Source organism: Cynocephalus volans, chromosome 6 (assembly GCF_027409185.1).
Source record: "Cynocephalus volans isolate mCynVol1 chromosome 6, mCynVol1.pri, whole genome shotgun sequence".
NCBI classification, from domain to species: domain Eukaryota; kingdom Metazoa; phylum Chordata; class Mammalia; order Dermoptera; family Cynocephalidae; genus Cynocephalus; species Cynocephalus volans.
This window is the reverse complement of record NC_084465.1, coordinates 139,006,849-139,023,976: the sequence shown is the minus strand read 5'-3', so window position 1 is coordinate 139,023,976 and position 17,128 is coordinate 139,006,849. Positions and strand designations below refer to the sequence as shown.

Here is a 17,128-nt window from a genome sequence, read left to right as displayed (position 1 = left end):
TTGCTGCATGCCATGGTAAAGCTATATGATTTCCTAATAATACACACCTCACTATCTTTACTGCCTTCCTGTCCTTCTTCCTTTAAACAGGTTACCTCTTTCAAGTGTGTCTCTGATTTTCCTACAACACATGAATCTACTCTGATCACTTGAATACAAGGAAAGAAATGCAATCTGAAAGTATGTCAGGGACTGAATTGCCGTCTTCTTGCTATGCAAGATTCATAGTAAGCAGAGTAAAGATGTTGAAAATGCTACAACTCCTGGCCTAGGGAGTATCTCTGCCCAACAGAGATATTATATTGGCGAAATGATAATGGTGAAAAGGCTATCTTCAGACCAAATAATTTGAATATCGGACTGTTGTACAGTAAAGCAATCTTTATATATTTTATACATATTTTATTTCTTGGACTATTTGGAGTTTGTGTCCAATGACAATAGATTTAGAACAACTTGGGACACTTGGTAACAACACACATACGTACACATACCAGTGAAGCTTGAATTATTCAAGACTTGTATTCCTGGCACATTGCATGTAAACTTATTTTGTCTGTTGAAATAATGACTGATCAGGAAACTTATTAAAGAACTACTAGATATTTTATTGAAATAGAAAATCATTTTAAAAATCCATGTGAAATTTCTAATTGTGTTTCTTTGATAAATACTATTACAAATACAAAGGCTATTACTTTCTTGAAAAGAGTTCATCATGCTCTCATTTGCAAGTGGCCTTTCTAAGAAAATTAGTAAAAAGGTAATAATATCACTATAAATAAAACTGGTAATTAAGTTGTCAGATGACAAGCACTGTTTTTCAGAAACTTCAGGGCAAAATCTGTCACACATATGGACATCCAAATTAAACAATCTAATGTGAGGGCGATATTGGGCAGACTGAACACGGCCACTCTTAATGAAATTCAATTTCTTGCCTCTCTGAAATGCCTTGGTTTACAGTGCTCAGTTCCTTACATAAATTATGAATATTTATACTTGTAGCCTTTTGGTACTTCTGTCCTTCAGTAATATTTTAAGATTTAAGCTTCTGATTATAGACTGATTTTGTAGCCCATGATGGGCCCCAATAATGACTGTGCCATTGGTCACAGTGGTGGACATCATTTCATACTCCTTCAGATTTCCTTTCAGCGTCCACAGAATGGAGTGAAGATCAGTCAAGTTTGAAGGAAACTTCTCAAGAATACTCAACAATGCTATCTCAACTTTTAGAGTTATCTGCAAGGAGTTTTATATGAATGAATTCTGGAGCATTAAGGCCATTCAGAGTATTGCATTTGGAATATAAAATGTTTATTTGGGCTCTAACATCCCTGATAAGTTAGATTTAGCAAATATTTACTGAGATAAATTGCTATTTGCCATTTGTTGAGCTTGGGGATATAAATATGAATGACAATGATCCTGCCAACAAGATGCTCTCAATCTGTTACGGCAGACGCCAAACCAAAAGTCAGTGTGCTGCATGAAAACAAGCCTGAGAACGAAGTGCTTTGGAAGCTCAGGCGTAGGAGTGGGTACTTCTTCTCAAGGCGACCTGGGAGGATCACAGAAGATGCCACTTTTAAACTTAACCTTAGTGAAAGTCTCCCTTTTTTATGATATATTTTTATATTGAAGGAAGAAGTAAACCCAGCATTTCTGGAGATTTGTTCTATCCCCTTTGGCCAATATGTAGTTCTTGTTCACTATTTATTTGGAAAGATGGCAGCTGGTATCACTCATTCTGGGTCTTGGACATATTCAGCTCATAGATCCCAAATTCCAAGACTTTGATGTATTATTACAAATCTGTGGGTCCCGACCATCTGATTTTTCATCTGCCTTACATGTTATTTATGAAATTCCCACCACATGTTAGGCAAGGTGCAAGACAAACAGTGCTGTCCGTGCTTTCCGGAGATTTATTAGCAAATAGAATTACAACAACCGAGTCCCAGACATTGTTGTTTTTAACCATTAGACAGTTGTGTGGTCGTAACTATACACATAGAGTTGCCAAGTGTCTCATCTAATCTTGAATTGTAAGTTAGGCAACTTTTATGTTTTTAAAATGAGCATTAGCTCTTTAAGGGAATTATGATGCAAAGATAAGAGTAGCACACTACTCAGTCAAATTAAAGGCACCCTAATAATCGCAAGGCTTAATGTTGAATTACATTAAAACTAGGCGATACTTAGGCCCCGAAAGAACCAATATTCTGTTTAAGTCATGACACTTTGGAACTGAAAAAGAACTTTAAAATAATTTGATTTATTGTTTCCTTTTATGTAGTAGGTGTAACATTGCTTATATGAAAGATTAATTTAAGCAACACAAAGGTTTTAATTTTATAGTAACATTTTATATTAAAGGTGTAATATAAAAATTTATAAATAGAACATCAGACCTATGATTTCATGAATGTTTTTTCTTAAGAGAGGGCTAAGTAAAAAGTAAATAAATAAATTAGATTAAATCTATTAAAAAATTTAAAATGATATATAGTCATTCCATGAATTGTTGGGGTAGCCTATAAATTACAAAAGTTTGGGAAAAACTAATTTAGTTCGATTTCATTTATACATAAAAAAATGTAGAATATTAAAATACTTTACTTCCTTATTACCCAAATCTGTTTTCTTCCTGTATTTTCAGAGCTCAGTTAATGGCATTATCAACCTTGCCATTGCCTAAGTACAATACCCCAGAATCATCTGTGACAATTGCTTTTCTCTCACCTCCTATATTATTAAATCAATCACAGCTGCTTAGGGTCAAGTCCTCATCATTTCTCATGTAAACCTATCGAACAGGCTTATGTCCTGGCGACTGCCAACCTCTTTCCCAGTCTTTCTAATCTATTCTCATACTCAGCACTTGTTTTTAAAACAGAGACATGATCTTGTCATTCTACCACTTAAAACACTTTCCTGGCCTGTATCAGTTAAGGCCCTGGGAGGAAAGAGCTGACACACTCAAATCGGAAAGTTTGAAGAGTGTCTGATAGAGTGGCAATTTACAAAGGTATGTCCCAAATTTAGAGAAACCATAAGGGATGGTGCAGTACGCCGGGCCAATAACATCAGGCCCGTGTCCAGCCCAAGCTGGAAGGAAGAAAAAGGAAAGGTTACGGGAAGTAGGAGAAGGCAGTCATACTATGTGTAGCATCCACTAACCAACCTATCCCTTCAAGCAGCTGGAATTACGTTGCAGAGAGGAAGCCAGAACTTCTCCGTCTCCTCTCTCAAGGTGCTCCACTTTGCCTAAACATAACATAAAAGTTGCATGACAAAGGGGCCCATTAATAATATCCATAAAGATCATCCTCTAGATCCAGCCACTACCCTTCTTTACCCTATGTGGTAGGAAGGATGGAGGGTGGGTCTGGGAGAACAGACACAAGAGAGTGCTTGGCCTTTTTTCTTTTTGAAAATAAATTGAAATCTCTTTAGTAGACATTCAAAGCCCTTAGCAGCCTATCTACAATGTACTTTTCTAAGTGTGACCTATTGGTTTTCCTTTTCATACTCTACAGCTGTGCACTCCATTTTCAAAACCATGACTTTTTTTGAGTTTTGTTTTCTTGAACCCTCTTTCCTCATCTGCTTCATTTCTTCATCCTTCAGATCTCAATATAAATGCTGTCTCCTCTTAGGAGCCCTCTTAACGCATTCATCCAAAACGCTGGCTCCCCAGAATCACCTATAAGTAAGATATCCAGGCTTGCCCTGGGTTCCTCCCACTGCACTCTGTTAACTTCATAAAATTGCCGGGCAAAGGGTAGGGAATGCAATGTTTTATGAGAGGAGTAAAAATGGGACTGGCTGGGGATAAACACTCTCTTTCCTTTAAGGCCTTTCTCGTGAGCCTTTTCTTGAAGGCCAAGAAAACAAGGGTGGGGATTAAGGGAAAAATCAAGGAAGAGGCTGCTTAGGATTCAATTTAAAATAGAAGAGAAAAGGAAGAGAGGAGGAAGGGGAAGCAAGAACTAGAATCACACTGGTGGTCCAACTCTGTTTTTAAGGATAAGATTTCGAAACTCTGTTCTCAATTTCCCTTTTCTTGCTGAAAGGTAACATTTAACAGGGTTGTCAGAGTGTGGCCAATATAGGCACAGGAGACTGGGATTTGGGAGTTAGGTTCATGGATATCAAACTGTGAGAACAGCTGTACTTCTTGTGGGTGAGTGCACATGTGGACGTGTGGAGAGAGCAAAAGCTTTGCAAGCATTTTGAGACATCTTTGGTTACAGCACTGGTGGAATTCCAGTTTGTTAAGATTGAGTGTCCATTTCTGGGACCAGGGCAGGCTCACTAGTGACACTCTAGATGCAAAAACAGCTGAATGCCTTGAGGCATAGAGTAAGCAAGATTTTGATTTTGCTAAGGATAAATATTCATTTCTGGGCCCAGGTTACACTTGTATAAGGATGTCAAACTTGAAGAGCAGTTAAACTTCTGCCTTCAAAGATCCACATTATCATACAAAATGTTTGCAGTGGGAAAAGGTCTGGTAGAGAGAGTGTGCAATTATAAGAATGGATATTTGATGTGTGAGCCAGTGCCACTTATTCAAGAATCTAAAACAACAATCCGTACCTCCCATTGTCCAGGATTTGGGATCTTAATCATCTTTCTTTTCTTATCAGAAATATAAACAAACATCACTGTTCTGATCATTCTTTTTCGTCCATTTTACCCCCATAGCACTTTGGTTTACATTTTTATCATACTCATCAGAGTCAAACATATATTATAACTGAGTACAAACCAAAAAACAGGGCTATTATCTGATACATCTTTGTTTCCTCTCAAGACTGGTACAAAAGACGTCTTAATAAATGTTTGTGGAACTGAACTATGAGACTTGCGCAAGGTCACATCCATGTCTTATAAATTCCTACTCAACAATCTTTCTTCTCTTGCATGTACTTACTGTCATGTGCTGAATGTTTGTGTCCCCAGTATTTTTACGTTGAAGCCTTAATCCTTAGAAGTGATAGTATTAGGAGATGGGGCTTTCGGGTCATAATTAACTTTACATGAGGCTGTGAGAGTGGATCCCCCATGATGAGATTAGTGTCCTTACGTAGGAAGAGAAACCAGATCTTCCTCTCTCTACTACGTGAGGACACAGCCAGAAGGTGGCTGCCTGCAAGCCAGAAAGAGGGTCCTCACCTCTTCAGGAACTGAATCTGCCAGCACCTTGATCTTGGATTTCAGTCTCCAGAACTGTGAGAAATAAATGTCTGTTTTTTAAGCTACCCAGTCTATGGTATTTTGTTACATTAGATTGAGTTGATTTCCAGCTCTATGAAATTATTTAGAAAATTTACAGATCTAAACTTTTCAAATAACTTTCCACAGACACATCTTATTTCTTGGCATAACTAAATAAAACATGCTTCTTTATTTTTAATGTTTATTAGTTTATATACCAAGTTAGCACAATGCTTCAAAACTATGTGCTCTAATGCAGGGTAATGAATAGTTAACATATTGCAAATTTTCCCCAGGCAAAGATGATATAGTATACACTAGGGAAGCAGTGGGTGCAGGGAAGGTAAAAATAAATGTTCGCTATTTATTTGTACCCTTTACAATTGACTTGTAGGTACAGATTTGTTGATGACATCTACTTTCTCCAAATACAAACAGCTCTAGAAGGCTGCCATATTTGTTGCTGCCAATAAAGTGTCATGAATAAAACCCTGGTGCATTTTGGACTGTGAGGACAGGTGCAGTAGATGCCTTTCATAGGCCTTTCCTGATGACCTTTTTCTTAGCCCGTCCCCACCACTACAGGGCCTTGATGTGAGCTCCCTGCAGCCATGTGTGTGCTATGGACCCTGCCCCATGTCTCAAAAATACTTGATTTCACCAGAAATGAGAACTCAACCCAAGTTGGCTAATTAGGTTTTCCTTTGGAATATGTAATGGGGAAAAAAAGAGAAAGATTTTATCTCTCTACATAACTGGAGAGACAATGAGTAACTAACATTCATCCTCTAGGCAACACCATTTTGTTACGGGGACAGGGAGTAAGAGAAAATACCCCCGCAGAGAGAGAATCACAAAGCAGACAGGCAAGAAGAAGCAGAGATGAGAGGTAGATAAAGAATTCTGCTGGGTCCAGGCTTTCCTAGGGTCTGACTCACCTGAGTCTTTACACTAAATTCTTTATTTTGATTAAGCCAGCTTGAGATGCTTTCTTTCCCCTGCAAGCAAAGTGTCCTCACTATTATATCGGGTGGCAAGCAGCTAAAAGAAGGGTCATGGAATGTATAATAAAATCCAGGAAATCAAATCTCTAACAACAACTTTAAGAGGCTTGTTGCTGTGCTCAGCATTGTCTGAGCACACAATGCTACATCTCACGTTTTTAAAAAATTTATTAAAAAAAATTTCTGTCAATTCACTGAAGGGCCTCTTATGCTACAGATTCTTTTCACAAAACGAAAAATCTTAAGGTTTATTTCGAGAAGGTGATAATTTTCTGCTTATATTAATTTCTGTGTATCTCAAGGTTGTAGCATTATTTTCAAGGTGAGCCACTGCTATTTTATTTAACTATCTCTTGGCCAAACATTCTAACATACTCCAGGGCTTAAGTGATTTCATGCAAAAAAGACTCATTTTGAAATCTGATGTACAACATCCTTATTTGAATATAATCAATGAATGTAAGCAATACTTTTTGGAGTTGCTGGGAAGTATAGTTAATCCTCAATAAAGTCTAGATAATCTTTGGTAACCATGTATTGGGAACTTGTGTGTACAATGTTGGACATGGTGGATATAAAGATAAGGACTAGTAAGATGGAGAAAGCTAAGTTACAACTGTATGTAATAAATGCTGTAATCACGATGTCAAGGACAATATTCTGAGTGACTAACCCTGACAGGGTGGCAGTAAATATTTGCCCGGTATAAAAATATATATGGGGTTGAATAGCTCTGCCAGACAGATGGTGTGAAAAGCTTTTGGAGAATAATGAGTCTTTCCTCAGAGTAGATGTGAAAAGGTGAGGACAGTGGAAAATGAAACTTGATGTAGTGGTCTTTGAACGTTGGCACTTGAGTACTTTCTAAAATAATTTTGGAAACCTACCGATCTCCTTTTACATTCTTAAGTTAATATCTAAAATTTTTATTAAGTTTAACATCTCTAAAATATTTTATGCTGTACAAGTGCTCTCAATATAATTTTATGAAATTTTGAAGATGCAAATTAAACTCCTTAACATTATAAAAATTATCTGCCATCTAACCTAAAGGACAAAGCCAGTCCTGCTATTTGCCCAATTAGCCATCAGACTTTTATTTTTAGAAAAAGTTTGACTTTATTGTTCAATTCAAATAAGTATGTTAAAATGTGCCGTAGTGCCATCATCTCTACTAATTGTGATTTCTAGTTCTAAGTGTGTTGGGGGGGGGGAGAGGAGAGGTGTGGGGGAAGAGGTAGAGGGAGAAAAAGTGCGGGAGAGAGAAGAGAAATGTGGTCAAGGTTTATCTCTTTCTCTCCTCTCTCTATTGCTTATCTCAAGTCTCCTCTTTTGTTACATGAGGCTATGAGGCTCATTTTTGGGGGCTGCATTCTCGGATTATCTCTCTCTTTGACCCTATCCCAGGAGTTATTCACCACTTCCCTAGGACAGTTTTGAGATAAAGAGGACACTTGGGAAAGAGAAAATGAGAAAGGAGGCACAGCAGGCCAGATACACCTTTCTCAATCAGATTTTTTTTTCAGAAGAGAATATATGAAATTTGAGCACCTGCAAAACAATTCACTAGAACTATTTGTGCCACAAGTCTCCGAGGCCCCAGGATAAGCGTCCTCCGGTCTGAAAGCACTGGTTAGAGTGAATGGTGGTAGCTCTTGTTTTGCTCTGCCCAGCGTTTGGGCTGAGGCTGGTCTGGTTCCTTTGACGGATTCCTTCTCTCTGCAGTCCCACCTGTGGGCAATCATCCTTGTGGCTCTGAGGGCAGAGTGTAGAATAAGCAGCTCGGGAGATCACTAACGAGAGTAGAATACAGTCTTGGGTGACATTTGTTTTGGGCAGAGATGGGGAATTAAACCTTTTAGTTTGGAAATCAGAAGAGAAGTTACTAGAGAAAGGGGAGATGACGGGGAGGAAAATCAGAGGGTCAGAGACAGGGCTGTTACTTTGGACCTCACCTGCTTCTATTAGGTAGTAGAGACTATGACTTGATTAACTAATTGAGCTCTTTTAGGAAGGCACTTTAGACACCTGAAAGTGCTTCTGTTGTTTTATTTTTTTCTTCTTTTTGTGACAATCATTCATTTCTTCCATATTCTATCAACTTCCTTTCTTCCTGGTCCGATTCACGTATCTCGGGAAAATTTCCTAAATTTCTGGTCACTTTTAATGAATAAAACTTAGTCCAGTCCATTGTAAAGCTGCCAAGTAATATCAAATTTCCAACCTCTATTTGTCTCCTGCCCTTTCCCCATTGCAGACTTGAGGGCTGAGCATTAGTGCAGCTTGGAGTAAGGGAGAGGATGAGGTTCGTGATTTGTCTCTGAAACTTGCCTCCTTTCTCCATTGTCAAGGTTTGGCTCTATGGTGTAGACACAGAGAAGACAGGGAAATGGAAGCTCGAATCTTCTGTAACTAGTAACCTAGTAGGTGAAGGGAGGTGCCTCCATTGCCCAAAGGGACAGTGTAGGTCTGAGGTTATTTTTACTGGACTTTTCTGTTGTCCTGGCCTCCCTGGTGATAGTGTATGGATTTCATGCCAGATTTTCTTCCATGCCTTCTTCTGAGGGTCATGCATAAGTGTGCACAGTATAATTCCTCCCCATCTGTCCCCATATTGTACCCAACTATGTTATACCATAGTCCTTTCTAGTCTTGGTGGTGCAGGAGACTCCAGTGGCCATTCACAATTGTCATGACGTCTGTCTGCTATGGTTACAAGTGTCAAGCACTCCTGAGAACCTGTTCTCTGCTCTGATGCAGCCCCAGGAAGCAGAGGTTGGAGTTTTCACCTTTTTTCCTGGGCATCATCAATCTTAACTATTGATTCTCTTGGAGCCCTTCAGTCATTTGAGTTTGGTAATGCTATTAATGATATCTTCCTTTCCTTCTCCATTTCATCCCCTGGGGAAGAGGTATGAACATCTCACCACAAATACTGCACTACTCCAAGGAGAATGACTTCAAGCACCCTTGGTCCTCCTTTCTTTCCAGTCCTCTCCTTCCACAGACTGGAGAGAAAGTGGGGGTGATGGCAGTAGAGATGGTCGTTCTTCCTTTAGTGAGCCTCAGGGGGTAGTGTCTGACCCTAATTATTAGTTGTCTTTGGTGGCTTATTAGAGTGTATGATCTTTGGAACCTCTTATTTAAGGGGTATAGCCAATCTCACTCAATTACTTGTGACACTTGTGCAAGCGGGGTCGATATTGGCAGATTAGAGTTCTGCTGGGTTCTGGCAGGATGATAAAAGCAGCTGTATCTAAGCTTTCCATCTTCAATAATGACATTTCTCTTGATTCCTAGGACCTCAAGGCTAGGTTCCAGGGTACAGAAATGATAGCACTAATATGTTATATGTTAAGAGCAAAATCCCTAAAAAATTTCAGATGGAGAAGTCTAGCAAATGATTGAAAGAATAACATGAATCTTGGGGAAAGATTTCAGTAAGAGAGAGCTGATCTGATTCCATTAGGTTATAAATGGCATTAGAAACCTTGGCAATAAAAGACATCTCCCACAGTGAACATGTAGAATGAGAAGGAAAATGGATAAAGAGGCAAACTGCAGGGTATACCAGTAAGTGATGGAAAGGAGAGAAGGAGACAAAAAAAAGAGGTGGGAAGACAGATGGACAATTAAGATTAAGATTAAGCAGACAGATGAAGAAACAGGAAAGGGAAAATAGAAATAGAGTTTAGTAAAGAAAAAAAGAGAGCAGCAAAGAAGAAGAGAAAGTGTAAAATTGGAGAATGGCAGAAGTACAAAACAGAAAGAAAAGGTGGCTCTGTCAGGCTGCCGCATGGTGCCACTGACATTTGTCTGCAAAGCCTCTCAGGAGCCCCACAGTTATAGGGAGTCCAACATAATTTTGGGGAGGGTGTCAAATTGAGGATTTCTTCTGAGTGCTCTTGCTAGTCGCATTAATATGACAATTTGCTTGTATCTTGTGATGGTTAGCTTTATGTGTCAACTTAGCTAGGCTATGGTACAAATTTGCTTGGTGCAACATGAGTCTAGATGTTGCTGTGAAGGTGTTTTTTTAAAGTTGTGATTAACATTTACAATCAGTTGACTTTGGTAAAGCAGTTTAGCATCTATAATGAAAGTGGGCCTCAAGAACAAAGACTAAGGTTTTCCTAAAAAGAAGTAATTCAAGACTGTATCATCAAAACCCTGCCTGAGTTTCCAGTCTGCTGGCTTGCCCTGCAGATTCTGGACTCAAGAATGCAACATCTCTTACCTGAATTTCCAGTCTTCTGGCCTGCCCTATGGGTTTCAAGCTTGTCAATCCTGACAGTCCCACGAAACAGCTCCTTAAATCAATTTCTCTCTCTCTTTCATGGTTTCTGTTTCTCTGGAAAGTCCTGACTAACACATATATGTATTCTATTACACAAGCAATATTTCACCTGGTGGTTTATGTGTCTGTTTCTTCCACTAGTTCACAAACTACTTTAAGTTGAGACTACTTCTTATTCGTGTTTGTATTTATTCTGTCTGGCATATTTTAGGCACATAAAATATAATTTAAATATTAATACATGATTAAAGTCTTCTTCACATTAATGTATTGAAAATGTCATATCTTTTTTTCCCCTAATGAACACCCAAGTTCTATAATAACTTTGATTTAATTATTGATATCAAGAAGGGTGTCTAATTAACATAATTTTGCAGGCTGGAGATCTGAGGAGAATTTATCAGGAGGGACACACAAGTTCAGACCAAAGAAAGTGATGAGTTATCCAATGCTCTGTGACACACCGGTGTTGCAACAGCACTAAATTTCTGATGACAAAGACAGGTATGCAAGAGATGATGCATTTTTAAATTTCTTAAAATTTTATTGAAACTTATTGTGAGGCCTTATCTTGCTGAGTTTGTGGAAAAGTCAACCATTTTCATTATTGGGTTGACCTGGAACCCATACTGGTGTTGAGTAAGAAGCTTCTAGAATCCTAACTGACACTGTACATCGTAAGGACTTCTGAGTTGAGAATAAGGCCGGCCTGCAGAGTTCTTTCAGGTGCAGCAGCTCTTGGCCTCTGTTCTGTGCATTGCTCAGCCCATGGAAGGCTTGGTCTGCAACACTGGTGCTTAGAGTCTAGCCGCTCTGTGTATGCCAGGAATGAATCTCCTTTGTGCTTTTGCTGCCTTCTCCAGGCACCCCAGAAATGGTATAGCCAGCCCCTCATCTCTTTTTATTGTGTGGAGAATGTCATATTCTCTTTTTCTGGTGTCCTCAAAAAGGTTCCTAACAAAATCTGAAAAGTAAACTTAAGGCTTTTAACTAAAAAAAGAAGAGTCATTATCATTGTTAGGTAGCTCCTGCTTTCTGCTCAGGAAAATAAACCCATAAAATATAGAAATACTAAATTCCCTACATGTAATGTGAGGTGAAAGAAAAATATAGCGAGTGAAATGTTTCAGAAAATTGTTTGGCTACCATATATTTTATTCAGCAAGTAAAGGCATCACCTACCTTACTGGCACTTTTCTGTTTGCAAGAGAACACAAGATGGTGACGATAATATGAGTCATCAGAAATGCTAATCCAATACCCAGAAGAATCCAAATACCTGGAATTTAAAACCAATGGAAAAGATAAATATGCAGCAAAAAATATTAGAGACCCCCAAACTAAAGCAATTTATTTAGCTGTATGTCACCTACTCTTCTGGGTGTACGTGAAATCTGAAGCAGGAGGATTAAACTTGATGTGGCATCGATTTCCTTTCCATCCTTGTCCGCATCTGGAAATGCGATAAAATGAGTTAGGAAAAAAAATAAGTGGAATCATATTTTAGCAGAATTGTCATGAGATAAAATTATTAATGTCAATAAAAAAATGAGAAACCAGGGATGTGGATAACTTTGATAAGAAACCAAAAATGTTAAGCCAAAATGAAAACAAAATTAAATTTTATTATTTTCATATTATTGTGTATGTTTTTTTTACATATATATTTATGCCTTTCTTGACTTTATAAGGTGGAAAATTGGTTTTCACATGTTCCTTTTTTCTTTTCAAAAATCGAGTTCTTTTTCACCCATGTCCAATATTACTTCACTTCATTCATCACCTGTCTCAAACCCAAAAGCAAGCACATTTTAAAATTGTGAACAGATTTAAGTTCTTTCAGATAACCAATAGAGCACATCCAAATGATAGCTTAACATTAATATAAACCAGAGAGCATATATATTTCTCATTACAAAGGGATGATCTTTCATTGCTTAGGTGTGGAATCAGGTTAATAATCTCATTTGACGTACTAGTAAATAATTCTGACCCCTACTACGGTTCCATTACCTTTGTTTTATTGAGGGATATACATGATGAAATTTATAATACTGGTATGGATGGTCTTTAGAAAGTTTAGAATTAGAGAGCAGCTTTTGCTTCTAAGGAAGATGAGGTTTATTTCTAAGCAGTAAGTGTGTCAGGATTTTTCTGGTAGTGTGTGTTTGCATATAGGTATAAAAGCTTATATACATAAGCTTGTTGACCAGAAATACTAGGACACAAATGACGATGGGTTTGGTTTAATTTAGTCATGGTACATGCTACAAAATAGGATTAAAACTAGCTTTTGAACATGTGTGTTTAAAAGCTGTGTGTGTGTAAGAAGCAATACTTCTTCAGCACACACCTATATTTCTCTCATTCTCACTTTTCAATTTGAAAATTTGCATGCTCAAAAGCAACTCTTTCGCAAAAACAATCAGCTTCTGTAAATATAAAAAGCTTACAGGGTCAAGGAGGCCCATCAGAATGCCTTCCTTTCCTTCATGAACATTCATTAAAAAGCACAAATTAAAGACAATTTGATCGTTTTAATGTTTCTGAAATTCAAATGAAAATAAATTAGAATTATTGAAGATTGAAATATTTGGATTTTATTCTTACAACCATTGAGATATATTCCTTGTCAGTCCTCATTTGATAGTGTGAATCCTACATGGGGCTCTTTCTTGTGCACATGCTGGTGTGGCCTAGAGATAGGGGCACATCTTCATTTTAAGTTAGATTCCTTTAGATTTTGAAAGTGACACTCCCTGGCATCAGGGCTAGCGTAATCTCACCTAAGGCAAGTTGAAAGTATCTTGGAATACCAGTTAAAAAATAATAGGGGAAAACAAAACCACATGGAGAAACAGTATAATACTATCTATCAATCATCTAGCTCTGTTATCTATCTATCTATACATATTTACACACATTTATATTTATAAAAAACCTGGTGATGAACAAATAGAGTATCGAATGACCTTTCTTTTGATAGTTCTTTGGGTAGTTCAAGTAGACTGAAAAAATTCTGATGTTAATTAACTTAACAGAGAACAGACACTATGGATAAAAGGAAATTTAATTTGATAAAAGTTTACCTATAAAAATAAAAATACCAGGAAAACTTGCTTAGAAATAGACCTCAGCTCCTTTAGAGGCATAAGCTACTCTCTAATTCTGAATTTTCTGAAGACAATCCATACAAATGTTACAAAGTTTCATCATGTGTGTCCCTAAATAAAGCAGAGGTAATGGAATCCTAGCATGGGTTTTCCTTCCAATAGGAACATAAATACAAACCACTGATTTGTTTGTTTAATAATTTCATCACAGAGAAATTATGTTATGGAATATATCCATGTGATATAATCCTATCAGCTAGCATGAGAAAAGTAATAGGAAGGAAATTATTGTAAAGATCAAAATTAGTTTCAAAACATGCTGAATTCTAGCCATTTGGGGCCAAGGAAATTTTTAATTTATGGATGAAATTATGGATGAAATTATCATAAGTAATGTTTATACAACAAACTCCTTCAAAGAAGCTGATTATTTTAGAGGAAACTGAGCATATACCCCCCAAATTTCCACTTAAGTATATTTTGTGCATTAATCTGCCATCTTGAAAAAAACTGGTTTGCATAAATGTTTTCAAGAGAGCTTAACTTCTGTAAATTTTAAGATTTCAATTAATTTTGAAATGAGAATAGAGATGACTGAGATTTAAAAATTGCACAATCAGGACCCACTGAGGTGAGCCAAGCAGACCTGCATGGCAGAGGCGACCCCTCCCCACTCCTTGGAGCTGGAGGGGAATGCCAGCCTGTACAGCACAACCCATGGAGGTGAGCCCACCCAAAGCATGTGGTGCTGGGGGCTCATTCTATGACCACAGATTCTGGAACAGGACCCAAGGTGACTTAACATAACCTCCACCACACCTACTGTCAAGCAAAGGCAATTCACCACCACAGTAGCAGCCAGGGCCACTCCACAGCCAACCTCAGTGTAATAGAAGAAGCAAACCCTCTACCAAATGACCAAACATCAATGAAAAAATACTAGAACTATAAATAAAAAAGAAGAAATAACACGACTGAAAGGATACAGTAATGCTCCAAAGTCAGAATCCATGGAACAGGGAATCCTTGAAATGCCAGAAAAAGAAATCCAAGCAATGATATTAAGAAAACTCGAAGAAATAAAGGAAGACTCAATTAGAGAACACAATGAAAGAAGAGAAAATATCCAGAATATGAAGGAGGAAATCTACAAAGAGATTAATACCTTAAAAAACAGTGTAGCAGAACTTCTAGAAATGAAACACTCACTCAATGAAATAAAATACACAACTGAGAGCTTGAGCAGCAGGGTAGAGCAAGCAGAAGAAAGAATTTCAGAGCTTGAAGATTGTCTTTTTGAAATAATTCAGGAAGACAAAAAAATAAATAAATAAAAAGGAAAAAAGATTTTAAAATAGTGAGGAAAATCTAAGAGAGATAGCTGACAACCTCAAGCATGCTAACATCTGAATTATGGGTATTCCAGAAGGGGAGGAGAAAGGAAAAGGTACTGGAAACCTATTCAAGGAAATCGTAACAGAAAACTTCCCAGGTGTAGAGTGAGATACAAACCTTCAGATCCAGGAAACTCAAAGGCACCCAAACAATTCAATCCATAAAGATCCTCCCTAAGACACATTATAGTTAAATTTTCAAAGTTCAAAGACAAAGAGAGAATCCTACAAGCAGCAAGAGAAAAGCATCAGGATACTTATATGGGAACCCCCATCAGACTAACAGCAGACTTCTCAACTGAAACCCTGCAGGCCAGAAGAAAATGTAATGATACATTCAAAGTACTTAAAGAAAAAATTGCCAGCCAAGAATTCTTTATCCAGCAAGGCTCTCTTTCAGAAATGAGGGAGAAAGTTTATTTCCCAGACAAACAAAAGTTGTGGGAGCTCACCACCACATAAACAGCCTTGAAAGAAATTCTCAAAGTAGTCATTCATCTGGAATCTGAATAATGGTGACCACTACCACAAATACAGAAGAAAGAGCAAAGCCCACTGTTAAAACAAAAATGCCAGCAAGAAAGAGAACGAAGCTAAATCATCCCACCTTAAATTTCCAACTAACATTGAAGAAGAGAAATAAAAGAGGAAATAATAATCAAAAGCTATTTACACCATCTAAACTTGAAGGAATTAAATGACAGGAATTAAGAACACTTGTCAATAACTACCCTAAATGTGACTGGACTAAACTCATTCAAAAGACACAGACTAACTGACTGGATTAAAAAGCTAGACCCTAAGTATATGCTGTCTCCAAGAGACCCACCTCCTCTGTAGAGACACATATAGATTAAAAGTGAAGGTATGGAAAAAGATATACCATGCAAATGGAAAGCAAAAATGAGCAGGAGCAGCTATCCTTATATAGGGCAAAATAGATGTTAAAACAGAAAAGAAAAAAAGAAACAAAGAAGGCCACTATATAATGATAAAGGGATCTATCCTGCTAGAAGGCATAACAATCATAAACATGTACGCACCCAATACTGGAGCACTCATATATAAAAAGCAAACAATCTTAGACCTAAAGAAAGAAATAGGACCTAATATATTAATAGTGGGTGATCTGAACACCCCTCTCTCAGTATGGGACAGATCTTCCAGGCAACAAATCAACAAAGAGACACAGGATTTAACCTATACCTTAGACCAACTGGACTTGACAGATACATACAGAATATTTCACCCAACAACAAAATAATATATTTTCTTCTCATCAACCATGGAACATTCTCCAGGACAGATCACATATTAGGTCACAAATCTAGTCTCAGCAAATTTTTAAAAATTGAGATCATTCCAAGAATCTTTTCAGATCACAATGAACTAAAATTGGAAACAAGTAATAAGCAAAACTATGGAAACTATACAAATACATGGAAACTAAATAATAGACTCCTGAATGACCTGTGGGTCCAAGAAGAAATTAAACAGGAAATCAAAAAATTTCTAGAAACTAATGAAAACAAAGATACATCATACCAAAACCTGTGGGATACTGCAAAAGCAGGACTAAGAGGCAGATTGATTGCAATAAAAGCTTACATCAAAAGAATCAAAGACTTCAAATAAATGTCCTAACATTACACCTCAAAGAACTTGAAAAACAGCAACAATCCAAGACTAAAAGTAGTAGATGGAAAGAAATAATTAAGATCAGAGCAGAACTTAATGAAATAGAGACCCAAAAACAATAGAAAAGATCAACAAAACAAAAAGTTGTTTTTTGAGAAGATAAATAAAATAGAAAAACCATTAGCTACGTTAACAAAAAAAAAAAAAAAAAAAGAAGAGAGAAGACCCAAGTAACAAAAATCAGAAATGAAAAGGGAGACATTACAACTGATACCACAGAAATACAAAGAATCTTTAGAGACTATTACAAATAACTGTATGACAACAAATATGAAAATCTGGAAGATATGGATAAGTTTCTAGACACATACAAACTATCAAGACTGAACCAAGCAGAGATAGAAAACCTGAACAGACCAATAACAAGCAAGGAGATTGAAGCAGTAATTAGCA

General features: G+C 37.3%; 1 protein-coding gene across 1 annotated transcript in view; it reads right to left on the bottom strand.

Annotated features, from left to right (window-relative positions):
• MALRD1 (MAM and LDL receptor class A domain containing 1) overlaps positions 1 to 17,128 on the bottom strand; it is a 632,630-nt gene that overhangs the window by 18,655 nt on the left and 596,847 nt on the right. Inside the window, exons 37-38 of the mRNA XM_063101139.1 lie at positions 11,904 to 11,983; positions 11,713 to 11,809 (exon numbers count right to left, since the gene is read on the bottom strand). Coding sequence (XP_062957209.1) covers positions 11,713 to 11,809; positions 11,904 to 11,983 — 177 coding nt within the window. The remainder of the gene's footprint in view (positions 1 to 11,712; positions 11,810 to 11,903; positions 11,984 to 17,128) is intronic.